Raw genomic sequence first — 18117 nt, forward strand, 5'->3', positions numbered from 1 at the left:
CAATTTATATTTCTAACCCAATTACTTTTTAAAATACATGTAAAATAATAATTTCATTACGATTAAATAGATTTTTTAGTAAGAGTGTTACGTATTTTACGCTGTAACTTATAAATGACATGAAGCAATTTTTGTTCGATAATTTAATTTTTTATTTATTAATAACATTTTTAATAGTTCTGATTAGTAAATGTTGATGTATTTACTTATTTTAATTTTAAACATAATACCTACATAAAATATAAAGTTGATTGTTGTACATAATATTTATTAAATAAATACCTATTGTAATACTATAATTATTTATATTATTGCAATTGTAGTACCTATATGTAAAAAAAAAACAATATGTATAAACTAAGCATTTTCATTGTTCATATAATATATATATAAATTTAAATTAAATTATGTAGGTACTTACAAATGTACAGAACACATTTATTTATACATAATAATTAATTAAAACACAACATTTGGATTAATGACAATTTATAATAATTGATAACTTAAATTAATGCTAGCGTTCATATAGATAATGGATAACTGACTTACTATAATATTATATTACACCTATGCTTTTATTTTAAAAATGTCATAATATGTAAATTATCTATATAAAATTAGCATAGTTATGTGTACAATAATAAAATGAAATACAATACATAACATTATGCAATTAACATTTTACGTATTTATTTTGCGTTGTAATAAAAAAAAAACCATCCGTAACAATATTTATAGTTACACATAAAATTAATTTTTATACAAACTAAATAATTTAATATATTAATAAATACATATGAATATATGATACAAATATTTTTAAATAAAAATGGGTACAAATATTTTTTAATTTTGACGGTTTTAAACCATTTCAAGCGGAAGATTTGGATAAATATTGATTTTATTATTATAACGTCGAACATGTTTTCTTTCCAAAGAGTCGTCATTAAACTCTTGAATTTTAATGTATTTTTGTTTATGAGACCGGAGTATTAAGTTATGGGTAATGCTCGAAAAAAATCCTGCTAAAAGCTTTGTACTCCATCCAAAGGTTTGATATAAAAAAGTTATATTAATACCTGTGTCAACAATAGTTAATATTGATTTTGCAACAAAGAATATTCCCATGAGCCCAGACACAAAAATTCCAATAGTCGTAAATCAACCCTATAATTTAAATAACTTATCTTCTACCATTTTTCCAAGCGTGTTTTCATGTATCAAATATTTAAATTACAGACCTTGGTTAGTGTTATCATATCCCATAGATTGTCTGATTATATTATTCGTAACAGCTTTCACTTCTTGCAGGAACAATATATGCTGTTGGAAAGCTTTCATTGTATCCTGCGTATATATACTGGCATTCATAAGAAATTCCGGACTTATATACGACCATGTCCAGGACATGGCCGGTTTAAGCCTTTGTGGTTTTTTGATTTCTTGTATGTTTGGCAGAACGGCAATCCAATCACCTCCCAATTTGAACGCAGGTGGTTTTTGTTTTTTATTATTATAAAGTTTTCCTGACAGTCGACATCATCTAAACTTAGGTATAAAGAATTAATTATTTTTTAACATTTATAAATTAGATCACAATTATGGTATAAATAGTTAAAACTATGATTTAAAATATATTGAATTGGATAAAATTATGCAACATTAACAGATAATAAAATAATAAAATATAAAACAATATTTACATAATACAATATTAGATTAAAGATTTAGGACGTCGTGTGGATGGCCGCGTTGGAGTCTACGACTGTTTGGACGAGTAAATCACTGGAGCCTGAAGTGCTGTGGACCACTTGCTTTTGATAAATTGTTAAAGAAGCTTAACGATAATTCTTTTATGTAGTTTTTGATATTAGAAACGCAGGTGTTAAAGCACATTGCAGTCCACCTATGTTCCAAATTGCTGTAAAATATGGGTTTTGGGCGCCATAAATAATGTTTTGTTATTGTACCTATAATACTGGCGGTTCATTATAACAATTTTTTTTTTGTGAAATGACTACGTTGACTTTTTTACATTTTATCAAGTAGATAATTTCACTGACTTTTATTGCGGTAAACCCTGATCCACCGCCCATTTAATATGCAAATTCTTAAACCTAAATGTTGATCTAAATCCGTGTCTTTTTTCAGAAATAAATGTCATGTTCAAAAATGAACAACCAAATGACCCTTGTTGAACACTATTTTTAATTTGACTAAAAACGTAATGTATATCCACTATTCGTCTTCCCGAACTTTCATTTACATCGCATGGCCTGTTATAACATTTAAATAATAATATTTAATTTTTAAAACTGTTATAACCAATATTCGAAATGGATGAAATACGCTGATTTTTCAAAACCGTAATAAAATTCCAGCGAAAATCTAAGTTATTACTGGTGTTAACAGTTGGACAAATGACAATATTTGTGTCCATTTACTTTGATATTTACTGTCATAATTTATAATCAATAATTGAATAATTAAATAATTATTATTTAGATACTCACCCTCTTTCATCTTACCGACGGGCGACGACGTGAATACGATAAGTGTCGATAACAAATAAAAATATAAAGTTTATACGGATCAAGCGAATGATCGACCTTCGTCGTATAATAGGCTATTTGGATTATTTATCTGTTATATCATACATTTATTCAAATCGCATTACAGAAAAAAACTCATGATTAGGATACTATATATATCTAGCTATCTATGAATGAGTATAGGACATGGAAAGTTTAGACTAAAAGACGCGAGTACATCTTCGAATACAATATAAATTAATAAATTACATATTACATAATATTTGTAAATAATATAAAAATTATTGTTTTATGTATTAGGCATTAGCAAATCGAGTTTAATAGAAAATAACAACATTTCTGTGTATTATCACAGAATAGAAAATACGTAAAAATGAAGAAAATGTACAAATTATTTTGTTAGAAATTCATAACAATTTTTCTTTTTAAATCTAAAATTTAAAAATTTAGTACAAGATTCTTCATAAGGTTGTCTAGTTTTATGGAAAATATATCTACCGGAAATATAAATTTAATTTTTATGAGCGTTTGAAATTCAGATTTTTACAACATTGGATATTCACTAGATTTATCGTGTAGCAATTTTCTTATGTTGTTGTAATTAAAAAAACGAATAACTGTAGATACTTTTAATAATTTACTATATATATCTATTGTATCAATTCCTATACTTGATACAATTTTCAAAACATTTTCATTTTTTCTGAGCTGTTTACGGACATTTTCAATTTTTTTTTTAGTAGTTGTTAATAAATTAGTAATTAAATTTGTTGGGTCAAGAAGCGTGAAAATTTAATTCAAGGCTCCTACACATATATTATTACAATAGCAGTTGAAAAATATTAAAAGTCAACGTGCACAAGTTTTTTTTATAAGTTTTTTAAGTTTGAATTTTGAAAAAATTGTCAAATTTTAAATTATTTTCTAGTTACAAATATATATTATAATATATCATAGGCTGACTCTTCGTCTTCTTAATATTTGTTTTTCTTATACAATATTATATCACTGAATTTAAATTTAACACAATCCAGTAGGTATGTATAGTGACTCACTTGTAACCTACTGTAAAGCAGAGCGACACCCACTTGGCTACCTTTTTTTACTTATACAGTTAAACTAATTTAAATTAAAAAAATTCGTCTTGAATATCAATACGCTAATTTTATAGAACAATTGTCTATAATTGAAAAAAAAAATTGTTTAAATCGTACGTTCTCTAGCTGATGTGTGACAATTTTACAATATAATATTATGTAGTTCCATTTTGCGCAAAATACGATAGTAATAAGAATACGATTTATAACATCAAAAAATAAAATAATATTATTCATTGACAAAATTATTATTTTCGTATTGACGTATTTGGCTATTTATAACCCATGTGCGGCTACGATAAATAACCAGTTTTGACCATGATGCGGTACAGCTGCTTATGTAAAAAGGGTGGTGAAAGAAGTACTATTTCAAAACGCTGCCACTATAATCGCTTTAGCAGCACATGACGACGGCAAATTCATATTTTTTTTCCAAAAACATGCTTTTGTACTTCCAGTAGTACTCAAGCTTGTTGATCGTAGAAATATGGTTTTGGTATCAAAATAATCACGAGAAGTTGTATTAAATATTTTTGATATCTAAATTTGTCGATTTTATATAATTTTTTAAAAAAATGAAAATTTTACAAACTTCAAACAAAATAAATTTGGTTAGAAAAATTATTTTAAAATTCTATTCCAATAATATTTAGTTCAACTTTTAGTGATTATTTTGATACCAAAATCATGTTTCTACGATCAACGAGGCCTAAGAACTATTGGAAGTACGAAATCAATTTTTTACGGTCAATTTTCTTCTATTGTGACGGCCTCTTAAGTGTCTTGGAGGTTGGATCAAGACCAGAGTACTTGCCAAATGTCATCATGGCTGAAAAAAGACTAGTATGTGTCTTTACATTCTTCTTAAATGAATTACTCATTGCTTTAATTCCAGGTGTAAAGTAAGTTTCATCTGATTATATTACATCTCTCATTTTTTGTACTATCTCATCAAACATTTGTAGACCATTATTAACCGTTTCATTTTCATTGTTTTCCATGTTGTCATTTTATTCTATTGTAATCTCATCGGCTATTGTATCTTGAACACAATTTATATTAATATTTTGTTTTCAGGTTGCTTAAGAATTGAACCATACCACCGATGTTCAAACATACCTGTTGAAACAAATTCCATACAAGATTTGAACCAAATAGAACTTGACAAGTATTTATCATTGCCAAGTGTTAGTTTGCATTGTAATCCTTTAAAATGGTGGAAATTATTCCATTCAGAATTTCCAACATTGGCAAAATTAGCTACGAAGTACTTGTGTATACAAGGCACAAGTGTACTAAGTGAACGAATTTTTAGTTGTGCTGGTAATGTCATTACTGATCATCGATCCTCATTGTCTCCAGAACATGCTGAAGAGTTAATTTTTTTGTCTATGAATGCCAAGTATGTTTCTAAGTGACTTACTCACTGTGACATATAGTGCACCTACACAAATAACTGCTATTACATTGTTTTTTTTAAAATTGTTATTCTTTCGCAAGACGCAACATTGTTATATTATTTCTTTTTCTTTTTTTGTTTGATTCCTAAATGAATCTATCAGTAGGTAATTAAAATTGTAATGATTATAATAAATATATATATAAATATTTCTAAAAGTTTTCTTACTAATATGATATACTTGCAGGTTGGATGATTTACAGTGAACTTTTTATATTCCTACTCTCAATAACAACACACATTAACTTAATTTGAAGTAAACAATAATAATTATAAGTGAAAGTTTTAGTGCTTGCTGTTTTCCAGTATCAATGGCAATAATATAGATTATAATATTATGTATACTAACCTAATATAAAGACATACAGTATAATATACTGTGAAACAATATTAAAGTAAAAAATATCGATACTAGTTAGATTTTATTTATTATTTCGGTATACCGTACCATATCGGTGTTTAGGTATACAGGAACTTTTCGGTTTTTCGGTATACCGTTTCAAACCGGTATTGAAATCAATACCGTAATACCGAAAAATATTTTCGATACCGTCAGCCCTACTTATTAGTAAATAATTAATATATATGTTACGGTCAAAGTGTATAAATCGAGCATTGTAATACAGTGCCCGGGCATTGTGCACAATGCTTGTTATATTTGGGCAAAGTTGAATCTGATTTTAATTTGGTGATTTCGCCCGGGCATTGTAATACAAAAACCGGGCATTGTGTAGAGTGCTAAATATTGTCTGTGGGTAATGTAAGTTTATTGCGATTCCGCGTCTGTATAAGCTATAATTTTTCTTTATTGTTAAAACGATAATGATTATCGATTACATTCCCTCTACGATGGTATCTAACTGATGATTGTAAGTATTGTAACCGGCAACAGCCGATACAGTACCCATATGCGGTTTCGATATCTGTAATAATATAGTAAGGATAATAATTAATAGCTTATTGCTGCATGATAATTTTATCAGAGGTTATACCAACGACAATCTATACCGGAGATATAATATAGAATTTCCGATCATTTTTAATAACATCATTTAACGGATCGATTGTGTTTAAACACATATTATTATTATTTTGAATTTTCTTAAAACTTTTATTTTTCTTAGTATTTAAAATGGTTGATTTAAAATTTTATGAAAAATTTAATACTTTTCTGAGTGAAAAAAATTCGAATAATGTATTTTTAAGTAAAGTAAAATATAACCAAGTATTAACAGAAATCAAACGGTTAAAAAGTGGAACAAAATTAAAACCAAATGATTGAAGCGCTATGATATAATGAATGTAAGTAATATTGATAAATTAATTGTTCCGGTAACTGATCCAAATATTATCAAATATTATGTTTATAACGAAGAGTTGTATAACATAATTCATGACGTCCATTTGCAAATTGGACATGGAGGTAGAAACCGGATGGAACATGAACTGAACGCAAAATATAAAAACATTACTAGGGAATGTTTAATGATATAATTAAATCTACGTGAATTGTTTCAGAAAAAAGGTAAAACTGTGAAAAAAGGGCTAGTAGTTAAACCAATAATTTCTTTAGAAATTAATTCTCGTTGTCAAGTAGATTTGATTGACATGCAAGCTCAACCTGATGGAAATTATCGATTTATTTTAGTTTACCAAGATTACTTAACGAAGTATGTTTTACTTAAACTAGGGTGACCATACGTCCCGTTTAAAACGGGATTGTCCCCTTTTTGATCTTCGTGTCCCGTTGTCCCAAATAACTTCGAACGGGACGCTTTTTATCCCGTTTTTAGAAGATTGTCCCGTTTTAATCCCGTTATTTCCAAATAATTAAATTATAATTTATGTTTTTTTGTAAAAGAATAAAATAAATTGATGAACCAAATATAAAATAGCTTATATTTAAAACTTGAAACCAAAGTTATAAATAACAGACTAAAATTTCTGTGGAACGAACGTCGAGTGCCGATGCCGACGAACAATACAAATAGACAATAATAATAAAATAAGCATGATACACGTCGTATAATAGCATATGCATTACGAACTAAAATAAAATATAATACTATTTATAATCGATGATATATTTAGATATTATTATATTAATTTGTTTAATCTAAAAGTCGAACAACAAAATATGTCGAATAGTAACGTACGGACAGTAAAGCGATTGTGTTTATTATAGCCACTACCTACGTATCGTATTTTTATTTCAATTTTGTGAGTTGGTGAATTAATTTATTTTTAAAAAATGCCAAAGAGGAGATGCACGTTCACTGTATCTTTACAGTCTGAATTTACTTTCCTAAAAAAATGTGATGAAATTGGAAAAGTGTTTTGTACGGTGTGCAAGGCAGTATTTTCAATTGAACATGGAGGACGCTCAGATATCAAACAGCATATTATGGAAAAGAAAAAACATACGACGGCCTTATCTAGTGCTTCAAAAAGTGACAAGGTAACATCATATTTTATAAAACAAGGACCAGCTGGCTTAATTAGTGAAGGTTTAAAAATTGCAGCAGAAGAGGGAATGTTTGCATTTCACACTATAGTACATAACCATTATTTTAGGTCAATGGATTGTACTACTACTTTAATAAAAAAAGTTACATGAAAAAAAGTTTTCTTGTGCGCGTACTTAGTGTGAATCAATTATTCTGAATGTGTTGGCTCCTTTTGCAATGGATCAAATAATAGACGAACTGAAAGCTGTTAATTTTGCAACAGTTATGATTGACACTTCAATCATAAAAATTTAAAAATTGTCCCCATTCTTATTCGGTATTTCAATCCTAAAACCAGGGTACAAATTAAAGTGTTATAATTCATAAATTTGAAAGGAGAAACTTCAGATATACTGTCGTCTTATATTATGGAAATTTTAACTGTTCGAGATATATTACGATATTTTTTCCCTTGCGATAAGCTCGGCGACTTTATCGTCGCCCTCCTCTTCCCCTCTTGCCTAATGTGGCATCGGCGTTCCCTGACCACTGCTGTCCGTCAATACGACCGTACACATTCACTCGTTCGCTGGTCTCGTACGACATCGTCGAGACGTTGCCGTAAACTTTCGGCCCGTGTGTGTCGTTAAATTTTGTGTCATTGCACCCTTATTCTTTTATAACGTGTGTGCCGTCGTTGTATTCGCCGCTCTTGCCGTGCAGACTCTAAAATATAATATATATATATATAACCACCTATTATTATTTGGGCGTAAAGTTCGTGAGTTGGTAGTGTACAGTATAATCACTATAATCCACACCGGTGTTCCTGCAGCGGAGAATTCATGCGATCACGTTGCTCAAGATCCAAGTCGTCGATATAGGTGATATCCATAATTGTTATTATTGTTATTATTATCATTTGTTTTGTTTTTTTTTGTATACCGATTTTTGTCATATTAATTGGGCGCCCTAATTTGTTACTATTTTTATTATTATATACTATTGTAGCACGACGGTGCGAAAAAACAAGCATTTGTTCGTATTATTAAAGTTATTATTTTTGGTCACCCGTCCTTTTTACAATTCACAATATTACATTTATTATAGAGAGAGAAATACTCTGGGTGTTATTATATTTGCCATCCTAGGCCAACCGCCCAAGCAGGAGCCTGGTGGAACATTAACAAAACATAAATTAGCTCACAAAATTATTGCATTTAGTGGTGACAACTGTAATACTAATTTTGGAGGTGCCGCAAGGAGGGGAACAAAAAATGTTTTTACAATTTTAAACAATAATTTAAAAACTAACATTTCTGGAATTGGTTGTGCAGCTCATATTCTGCACAACGCTATGCAAACTAGTACAGATATCTTATCTATTGATATCGAATGTATCGTTAACAAAATATTTCAGTACTTTTATATTTATACTATGAGAGTGGAAATATTAAAAGAATTTTGTGATTTTACAAATACACAATACAAAAACGTACTTGGAAATGTAAAGACAAGATGGTTATCTTTACAACCAGCAGTCTCCAGAATCATTGAAATGTATCCAGCTTTAAAATTGTACTTTGACACTCAGGATAAATGTCCAACCATTTTAAAATCATTTTTTTAGTGACCCCGTTGCAATAATATGGTTTAATTTTATACAAAGTCAATTAAAAGTTGTTTGTGACACTATAAAAAGAATAGAAGGGGACAACATATCTGCATGTGAAGTGTCAGAAGAATTAGAAATACTATGTGGAAAAATAAAAAATAGAAAAACACATAACTTTTTAACCTCTAGTGTAAACTCGATGCTTTTAGAACTAGAGACAAAAAATAAATACACAAAAAAACAATTTATAGAGCAAACTAACTAGTTTTATGACATATTTTTGATGTACATTGAAAAGTGGGGAAATACATTTGAAGAACTAAAAATATTTCGTTGGACTCAACTGATAAATTGTCCAACATGGAATGATATTCAAAAAAGTTTAAAATTTATTTTGCAAAATAATAAAAAACAAACCGGTTGGAATGTGGATGAAGATATTCTTTTTTATGAATATAATCATGTAAATAATGTTATAAATGAAAATTTAGAAGAATGGCAGAATAATTATGTTCGTGTTGAAGAAAGATGGTGTGCTATCTATAAAATTTTAAATAGTAAAAGTATATCGATAAATAATTTTTGGTTTATTGTCCTTGATCGCATGTGTATGCATATCTATGTTTTTGGAATGTTTAAAAATTTATAACTTAGACATTTCTAATTATCCATTGAATATAATAATAATAAATACTTTTAAATACTCATTAATCATATAATAATAAATTGTAAAATCAATAAATTCATAATTTCAATAATTGATATAGACAAAATATACAAGAAAGGAAAACATATTTTTTTTATATTATTATAGTATTATTTAGTATTTTATAAACTTACCTATCGATATTTGGTCCTTAAATTGAAGATGTTCAAATCCTGGTTTTATCAAACCGAACACTTCTCTCCGAGATTTTCGTTTTTCATTGCGGTCTGAAAACTTGTCTAAGGTCTTGTCCCATAAAACAGGCTTATTTTCAATAAACGAAATTTAAAGCTCTATGTCTAGTTCTGTGTCTAACTGACTATTCTGTTCAACATCAACTTCAGATGTCAAATTTAAAAAGTCGATTTCAGACTCTTCTTCTGAGTGCTCTGACGACATGTTAACTGTTGGTGCTTGTGAATACTAATGACTACTAAATACTAATAGAGAATTGAACGAATATTGAAATAAAATAATAATCGGTCGCGCGTTTTATTACTGCGTGTCCGTCTATCATTATAACAATTTATAATACATTTCGACTGGGATTTCTAATCGTGCGTTATTTTTAAGTTTTTAACGTGCGGCAAAGTCATGGTGCAGGCGACTGTTTTTGAAATATCGCGCGGTATTTTTACGACGCGACACTTGTGTGTTGTGCTTTATTCATTTTAGTGTATTTTAACAAAACTCACCGTAATTTTACAGCGCGGTAAAATAACGCCCGTGTGTTCCCAGTCTATGACGTGTATTCATAGGTAGGTAGGTACTATTGTATTACCTACCTTCTTCAAGTGAAGCCGAAGCAACGGACTCTGGATGTCTTGGGAAATTTAAGTCATCTAAATATTAAATAAAACTGGTAATAAGAATATAAGATAAGGCATTTATAAACAATTTATTGAAATTTAAATAGCCAGTAGGATATTTACTTATCTTCTGTATTCTCAATAACCTTAACATCACTAACTTTTTGTTTTTTTTTTATAAAGAAATCGTACAGCGTTTTTCTTTTTACACTCATGTTATAAATGTAATTCTTAAAGATTTAAAAAATTTGAATTTTGAAGTTAAAAAAAAGTTGTCAAAACATCTATCATAAATCTATATATATATATATATATTATATATAGTATATAATATATTCTATACGAATGACCGAACCAAATCTACGACATCTATACGACCGTTATCAGTTTTCACTTTAAAATTCTAGGAGCGTCTAAACACTCTAAACAGTCTAAACACAGAACTGAACCAAGAACTTTCTGCACATGCGCTAATAGTTATCATAAATTGAAATTTCTTATCTGTTATCTCTTTGTATTTATCAATTCCTGATAATTGTATTTTATATTAATAATATATTATAAATGTATTCCAAATTTATAAAACATTTTATAATATACAACTTATTGCTAATTTTTATCTAATGAATATTATTAGGGGTTGTGGCCATCATCGTCCAATATTTTAGTAATTAAAAATGAACAAAAAAAAATGTATTTAATATAAAACCAAATTGTCTGGCCGACATATGGATGTCCGTATCTTTACGGATTCTCGCCACGATAAGGTGTTCCAGTGCCTTAGCTAGAACTGGGAGTAAGCTAATGGGTCGGTATGACCTAGCCTTCGTCGGGTTCCTAATGACGACCAGCGCCGCGTTCTTCCACAGGCTCGGGAATGTCCTCGTAGCCAGTGAGGTATTGAACACAAACGTAATTTGGTTTTGGAGGACGGGCCACGCTTGCCGTAAGATTCCTGCCGTGATCCCGTCCAGGCCCGGGGCCTTACATGTTTTCATCCGCCAGATGGCATCTCTTACCTCATCGATCGTGCACGGTTCAACCGGGTCGAACGTCGGACTAAGCCCAGGTAATGCCGACTCGAACCTACCCACATAAACGCCGGTCTCTCTACGGGTTTCCGCCTGTCCTGCGGTCTCCGTTGCGTCGCTATCCTCAGGGACCAGTTGCTCGAGAAGCCTCTCGCCGATCTCCCTAAGCGAACACGTAAATGTTCCGTCCATTTTTCTGATGGACGCTGGTAGTTTCTCCGAGGGCCGTGTTCCCCCGGCTTTTAGCCATTTATAGACGGGTCCGCAGGGCTCCTCGTTCCCGGTGCCGGTAACGAAGGAGCGCCAGGCCGTCCGCCGTGCTCTAAAGCAGGCGCGGTTGTATCTCCGCTTGAGGTCTGTGTACTTCCTCCTTATGGCTCTCTTTCTGAACGCGTTGCGTTCTGCGCGTAGTTTGCGCTTCCAGCGTCTTAATCGGGCGAGCTCGCTACCGAGGTCTGAGCTCCACCAGAGAGGCGGTTTCAGCCGTCCGACCACGGCCCGTTTCATGTGGGTGTCACAAGTCGTTTGCAGCACCTCTGAGAGTGCGTTCACACAGAGATCTATGACCGGGCAACCAAGCTCGGCTGACCGTGCTATCGTTAAACTTTTCAAGGTCTTACGGAATGCTTTCCAATCTGTATTTTTCCATAAATATCGTTTCCGTACGGCATTACCCGTGGACGGAGGGGCGCTTTGGCTGCACGCAACTCTAAAGCTGATCACGTTGTGATCGCTTGATGTCAAACCGGGTATGACCTTCCAGTCCGTCACCCTACGCTCCACCGAAGGCGAAGCGAGTGTGACGTCCAGCTTGGCTGACCCCCTGTTCATGAATGTTTTAGGTTGGTCCGGCTGGTTCAGCACGGACAGGCCTTTTTTACTTATCAATTCCACGATTACTTCGCCCCGGTCATCCGAGACTTCATCGTGCCACACCGTCGACCGCCCGTTGACATCCGCACAGACAAGCACGGCGCCGCGGATCTGGTCCAGGACGGACCCGAGCGCGTCGGCGTGTGTCTGGGTGGGGTCAGAGAACTGGAAGTATGAAGATACTACCGTCAAGCTGACTTGTCCCACCGTGAGCGTGGCCGCGGCCAAGTGGGGGGTACAGAGATGTCTGAGAGCAAGGACTCCTATGGCCGGGTTCGCGACGACAACGGCAGCCTTCGGCCATCGCCCCGCCACGATTACCCTAAGAGCCCTTTCACACTCGCCGATATTATCGGTGTCGGTATCGGTATCGGTGTCGGTAGAAGTAAAATTGTGTGGTTTTAAATAGACGGTTTTCACATTGACACCGATCCGATAAAAATATCGTTGTAGTATGACGATATCGGTGTGCATGTCGGACAGATGACCAGTATCGGACGATATTTTTATCGTCCGATTTCAATGACCAATTACAAATAGATGGTTGGTTTTCACACATGACCGATAATATCGTCGTACCGAAATAGTTTTGTCAATTTTAATGAATTTGTTTATATTATTCCGACGAATAACGTGATTGATTATAATATTATTCAACATTGTTTTATTAATATTATTATTAAAATGAGTTTTTCGTATGATGTTCCAACATTAATTGAATTGGTGGAATCTAGGCCAACCCTTTGGGACAAAACATCCACAGAGTATAAGGATAGAATAATAAAAAGGAATAAATGGAAAGAAGTGTTTCTTTATTTAGAAAAAAATTATGAAGACAAATCTGCGAAGGAACAACAAGAAATTGGTAAGTTTATTATTTATAACGATAAAATATTAAAAAAAAACAGATTAAATATTAAAATAAGAAAAACATTATGGGACACCTGTATATTTATTTATATTCTTGAATGGTTTTTACAGTTAGATTTTATTTAATTGCCAAGGCAATTCTCCAGCTGGGCTTATAAAATAATTTGCGAAACTGTCTCGTATATAATTTGCATTTGTCCCTCCTCTACCATGTATTGGTATACGTTCCAAATTATTTAGTCCATGAGATCCTCTATGAATGATTTGTTCTCCTTCAGAACGAAATCCATCTCTTTCTCGTACAACGTTGTGCAGTATAACACATGCTTTTACGATATCTTTAGCAAATTCCTTGGAAACATTTAATGGTCTGTGCAATACTCGCCATTTATTCGCCAAAATACCGAATGCACATTCCACATATCTTCTTGCTCTAGTGAGACGATAGTTGAACACACGTTTTTTTATGCATAGGTTTTTGCCTCCATAAGGTCTTAGTAAATTTGTAGACAAAGCAAACGCCTCGTCACCTACTAGAACATATGGTAGATTGTAATTTGTGATAACTGTTTCAGCATGTGGTATATCCAACTTGTTTGTCTCGAGTAATTTCCAAAACACAGTTTCTTTGAATACTGCAGAATCACAGTCTTTACCATACGCTCCTATATCTACGTAAATAAATTTATAATCCGAGTCAACTATTGCCATCAAAACTATGGAAAAGTAATTTTTATAATTTAAATTCATAGATCCACTATTTGGGAAATTTTGAACACGAATATGTTTGCCGTCTACTGCCCCTAGACAATGTGGAAATTGAGCAGTTTTTCCAAAACCATTTGCAATTGTCTTCCATTTTTCTTCATTTGGTTTTGAAAGATAATTATTTTTTAAAATATTCCATAATTTTGAACAAACTTCCCTTACTATTTTGCTAATTGTAGATATACCCAATCTAAAAATGTAATGCAAATCTGAAAATGTGTTTCCAGATGCTAGATACCTAAAAATATGATATAATCATTATATTAGTTTATAACGAAATACTGCTTATGTATTATAATATTTACATATTATAGGTTCTTGTATTATTGATTTATAATTTTTAGATTATCATTTGCTATACACCAAAAAAATATTTTGACAAGTTTTGAGTTAACTGTAGGCCTAAGAAATGTTTGGTTTTTTTCAAAATTTTTTTTTTTAAATATCGATAAAAAAAATTTCGTTGGGTCAAATTCATTCATTTTAGTTATAATTACTTGTTTTTTAGGAGATGTAATTATTGGAAAATGGCAAAATATTAGAGATGCTTTTATACGATCATTAAAGAAAAAAAGTGGCCAAGGATACACCAAAAATTATATTTATTCTGAACAGTTAAAATTTCTTCTGAAAATTGCTCAAAAAGATGATACAAAATCGAGTATTATTGAAGAGGAGTCGACTGAAGATATTAACGTTGAAGATAATGTTTCAGAAGAAGTAATAAGTTATCGTAGTTCTTTAGCCAAAAAAAATAAACAAAAAGAAGAACGTAGGAATAAACGTCATGCTGAAGACGATTTGGATATGGAAATAATTAAAGCTTTAAAAACGTGCGATACGCCTAAGACTCCTCCAGATGAAGATCAGTCTTTTTTCAATACTATTTTACCATCTGTGCAAGTTATGACGGAAGATGAAAAATATGAGTTCCGTATTTCAGTATTAAAACTAGTTCATAATATTAAAAAAAAAACGGAATAATTTTAATAACACATCATTTGCAAATCAACCAAGAGGTCCACAATATTGTGTTTCATCGACTCCAATAAATTTTCAACAAAACGTAACACCAGAGTATACTTCAATGAGCAATACATCAGAAACTCAACAATCGTGTTCATCTTTTTTTGCTAACTATGATTTAAATGAATACAATTTTTAACTACTCATTATTTTAAAACTGAAAGTTATTGTTTTTTTTTTTAAATTGATTTTGATTGTTTAATATAAAAATATAATACATTTTAAATGACGTTATGTTGACTATTATTTAATAAATATTTAATTAGTTGTTTCATACCTTATAGGTATAACCAACATCTCTTTTGGAGGCACGCACAAACGTAATTGGGTATCTTGACGGCGAATGAGATCTGCTATTTGGTCCAATATATTGTTGAATGTTCCAAAACTCATTCGAAAATAGTTGAAGAACTTAATTTCATCTTCTAATAATTTGTTAAAAGTTGTATAAAATGCACCTTCCACATATCTAACTTTTTTTTTTTTTTTTTTTTAAGTTTAAATCGAGAACCGGGGAGGGACTTAACCGTGAGGTATTACTTCTCCCCGGCCGCCATCGTTTATTGAATTAAATACAAATCCTTAATGAGAGGACTGAGGCCAATCTCCCCATATCCCCTCTCACAATTTCTATGTCGTACATATCTACGTATCCTAGTTTGGCCTTAGGCCTATAATATAATATAATTTATGTCTACCCGTTGTCGGGCTCTCTCCTCCTCTTCCCTTCTAGATAGAATGTGGTTGACGAAGTCCCCGACAGCGTTCCAGTTCTCCTGGCTCGCCAACATCGCATCGACCGCTGCTTCGGGTTCGAACGCCCTGTCGATCCTGACCTCCAACTCCCGCCTCTGCTTCCACCAACGGTCGCACCGAAAATGGCGTGTTCGGCATCATCCTTCGGAGCCGAGCAGTCCACACACTTCGGATCATCCTTCCTCTTGAATCTGTGCAAATACTCACTGAAGCATCCGTGTCCAGTGAGCATTTGGGTTACATGGAAATTCACACCTCCATGACTTCTCGTCGTCCACGCCTCGACGTCCCTTATAAGTCTCCACGTCCATCGCCCCGTCTCTGCTTCATCCCATCGTTTCTGCCAACCCTTGAATAGCTCCGCCCTGGCCGTCATCCTCAGCTTGACGCGGTCTTTGTCTACCCTGCTGTTATGGTTCTGGGCCCGCTCACGAGTCAGCAGATCGACGGGAGGTACCCCCGAGACTACTAGTATTGCTTGTAATGAGACCGTCCTATACGAGCATGCAACTCTGAGAGCAATTCTTCTTAGTGGCTTCTCCATGATTGCCAGTTTGTTTTTACATTCCAGCACCGTTGACCAAATCGGGGCTGCGTACATTATTTGGCTTATGGCGACTGTGATTAGTATTTGTCTTTTCTTTTGCGTCGGACTATCGATGTTCGGCATTAACCTTGATAGTGCTGCGTTAGTGGCCGTTACCTTGTTTTGCGTGATTTCCAGGTGTTTTCTGTATCCTAGCTTCTCACTTAACGTAACGCCTAAGTACTTGACTTCTTTCTTTAATCCCAATTGTGTTCCTTTAATATAAAATTTGGGCTTTGCGTAAGCCCGTTTCGTCGTCAGCATGACTGCCTCGGTCTTTGTCGCCGATAAGTGAAGGCCATTTTCCTCCATCCATGACTCAACCGTCGTTAAAGCGCTGTTTGCTGATATTTCCAGCCATTCCGTTGTTCTTCCCGTAGCCAACACAGCCACGTCGTCGGCGAACGCGACCAGCCTTGCGCTCGAGTTCGTAGTATTACAGCCCGGAAGGCTTACCCGCAAGAGGTCGTCATACATAACGTTCCACAACAGTGGTCCTAATACAGACCCCTGCGGGACTCCGGCGGTAACCTTCCGTACTTTGTCATCTCCGTAGGAAAGAGTTCTTTCACTGAGATAACTCCTCAAGACTCGTCTCAAATATTCCGGAACATCTTTTTCGGTTAATGCCTTGTCGATCCTGCGCCATGAAGCCGTGTTAAACGCATTGGCCACGTCCAGAGATATCATGGCACAGAGATTTCTTCGGTGCAGTGGCTCGGTCGCTTTAGTGTTAACCTCTTCCATAATATTGGATATTGCATCTACGGTGGATTTGTTTTTGCGAAATCCGAACTGCTGGTCGCTTAGGTTATTTGAGAATTCTAGGTGTGTTTCTAATCTTGATTTTAGGATCCTCTCGAATAGTTTTCCGACGGTGTCAAGAAGGCATATCGGCCTATACGATGATGGTTGAAATACATATCTATACATATCTAACTTCTAACATGGGATGAACCCAATACCTCCTTGTTGAGGGTTGTTTATTCAATTTACGTTTTTTTCGAAGACGCAACAATGCAAGCAGTGCTAACCTTTTTTTATTGTTATTCATTTTAATTAATTTAAAATGATACTTATTCAAGTTAAGTACTTAGGTAATAGGAACTACGAACAAGTATTTTAGACAGTGTACTCGAACGATTTGAGTACGAAAATCAGTGATCAGGTGATATCGTTTCTCACCGCCGACGATAATATCGGTCGTAATGTACAAGCAATATCCGATATCGTCCTACACCACCTACGACAATATCGGTCGATAATATCGGCGAGTGTGAAAGGGCTCTAAGGGGATGCCTGTCTAGCAGGTAGATCCCCGTACCATCGGTCGCAGGCTCTTGGATTAGCGCAACGTCTATGGCCAACTCTACCAGTAGTTTGTCTATCTGGTGCGTGGCCGCCTTTCCTCGGCCCGCGTTAATTTGAATGAAATTTATCATTTTCTCCTCGGTCCTGCAGACCACCGCCGGGGCGGGGCACGTATCCAGCCCGGTGGCGCTTCCGGGGGGACCGTCTG

At 33.4% G+C, this 18117-nt stretch overlaps 3 protein-coding genes across 3 annotated transcripts; 2 read left to right on the forward strand and 1 right to left on the reverse strand.

The window, feature by feature from the left end:
* Positions 1-4339: 4339 nt before the first annotated feature.
* LOC112596460 (zinc finger BED domain-containing protein 4-like) lies at positions 4340-5070 on the forward strand. The gene is made up of 2 exons (XM_025342148.1): positions 4340-4547; positions 4730-5070. Exons 1-2 carry the CDS (start codon positions 4340-4342, stop codon positions 5068-5070), a joined length of 549 nt encoding a protein of 182 aa, XP_025197933.1.
* An 8503-nt stretch (positions 5071-13573) lies between these two features.
* Positions 13574-14173, reverse strand: LOC112596461 (protein ALP1-like). Its single transcript, XM_025342150.1, has one exon. The coding sequence runs from the start codon at positions 14171-14173 to the stop codon at positions 13574-13576; it is 600 nt and encodes a 199-aa protein (XP_025197935.1).
* A 466-nt stretch (positions 14174-14639) lies between these two features.
* Positions 14640-15214, forward strand: LOC112596462. The gene is made up of 2 exons (XM_025342151.1): positions 14640-14646; positions 14739-15214. Exons 1-2 carry the CDS (start codon positions 14640-14642, stop codon positions 15212-15214), a joined length of 483 nt encoding a protein of 160 aa, XP_025197936.1.
* The last annotated feature ends 2903 nt before the right edge of the window (positions 15215-18117 follow it).

This window comes from Melanaphis sacchari, unplaced genomic scaffold (assembly GCF_002803265.2).
Source record: "Melanaphis sacchari strain LSU unplaced genomic scaffold, SCAv2.0 Contig31_pilon_pilon, whole genome shotgun sequence".
Classification (NCBI taxonomy): Eukaryota; Metazoa; Arthropoda; class Insecta; order Hemiptera; family Aphididae; genus Melanaphis; species Melanaphis sacchari.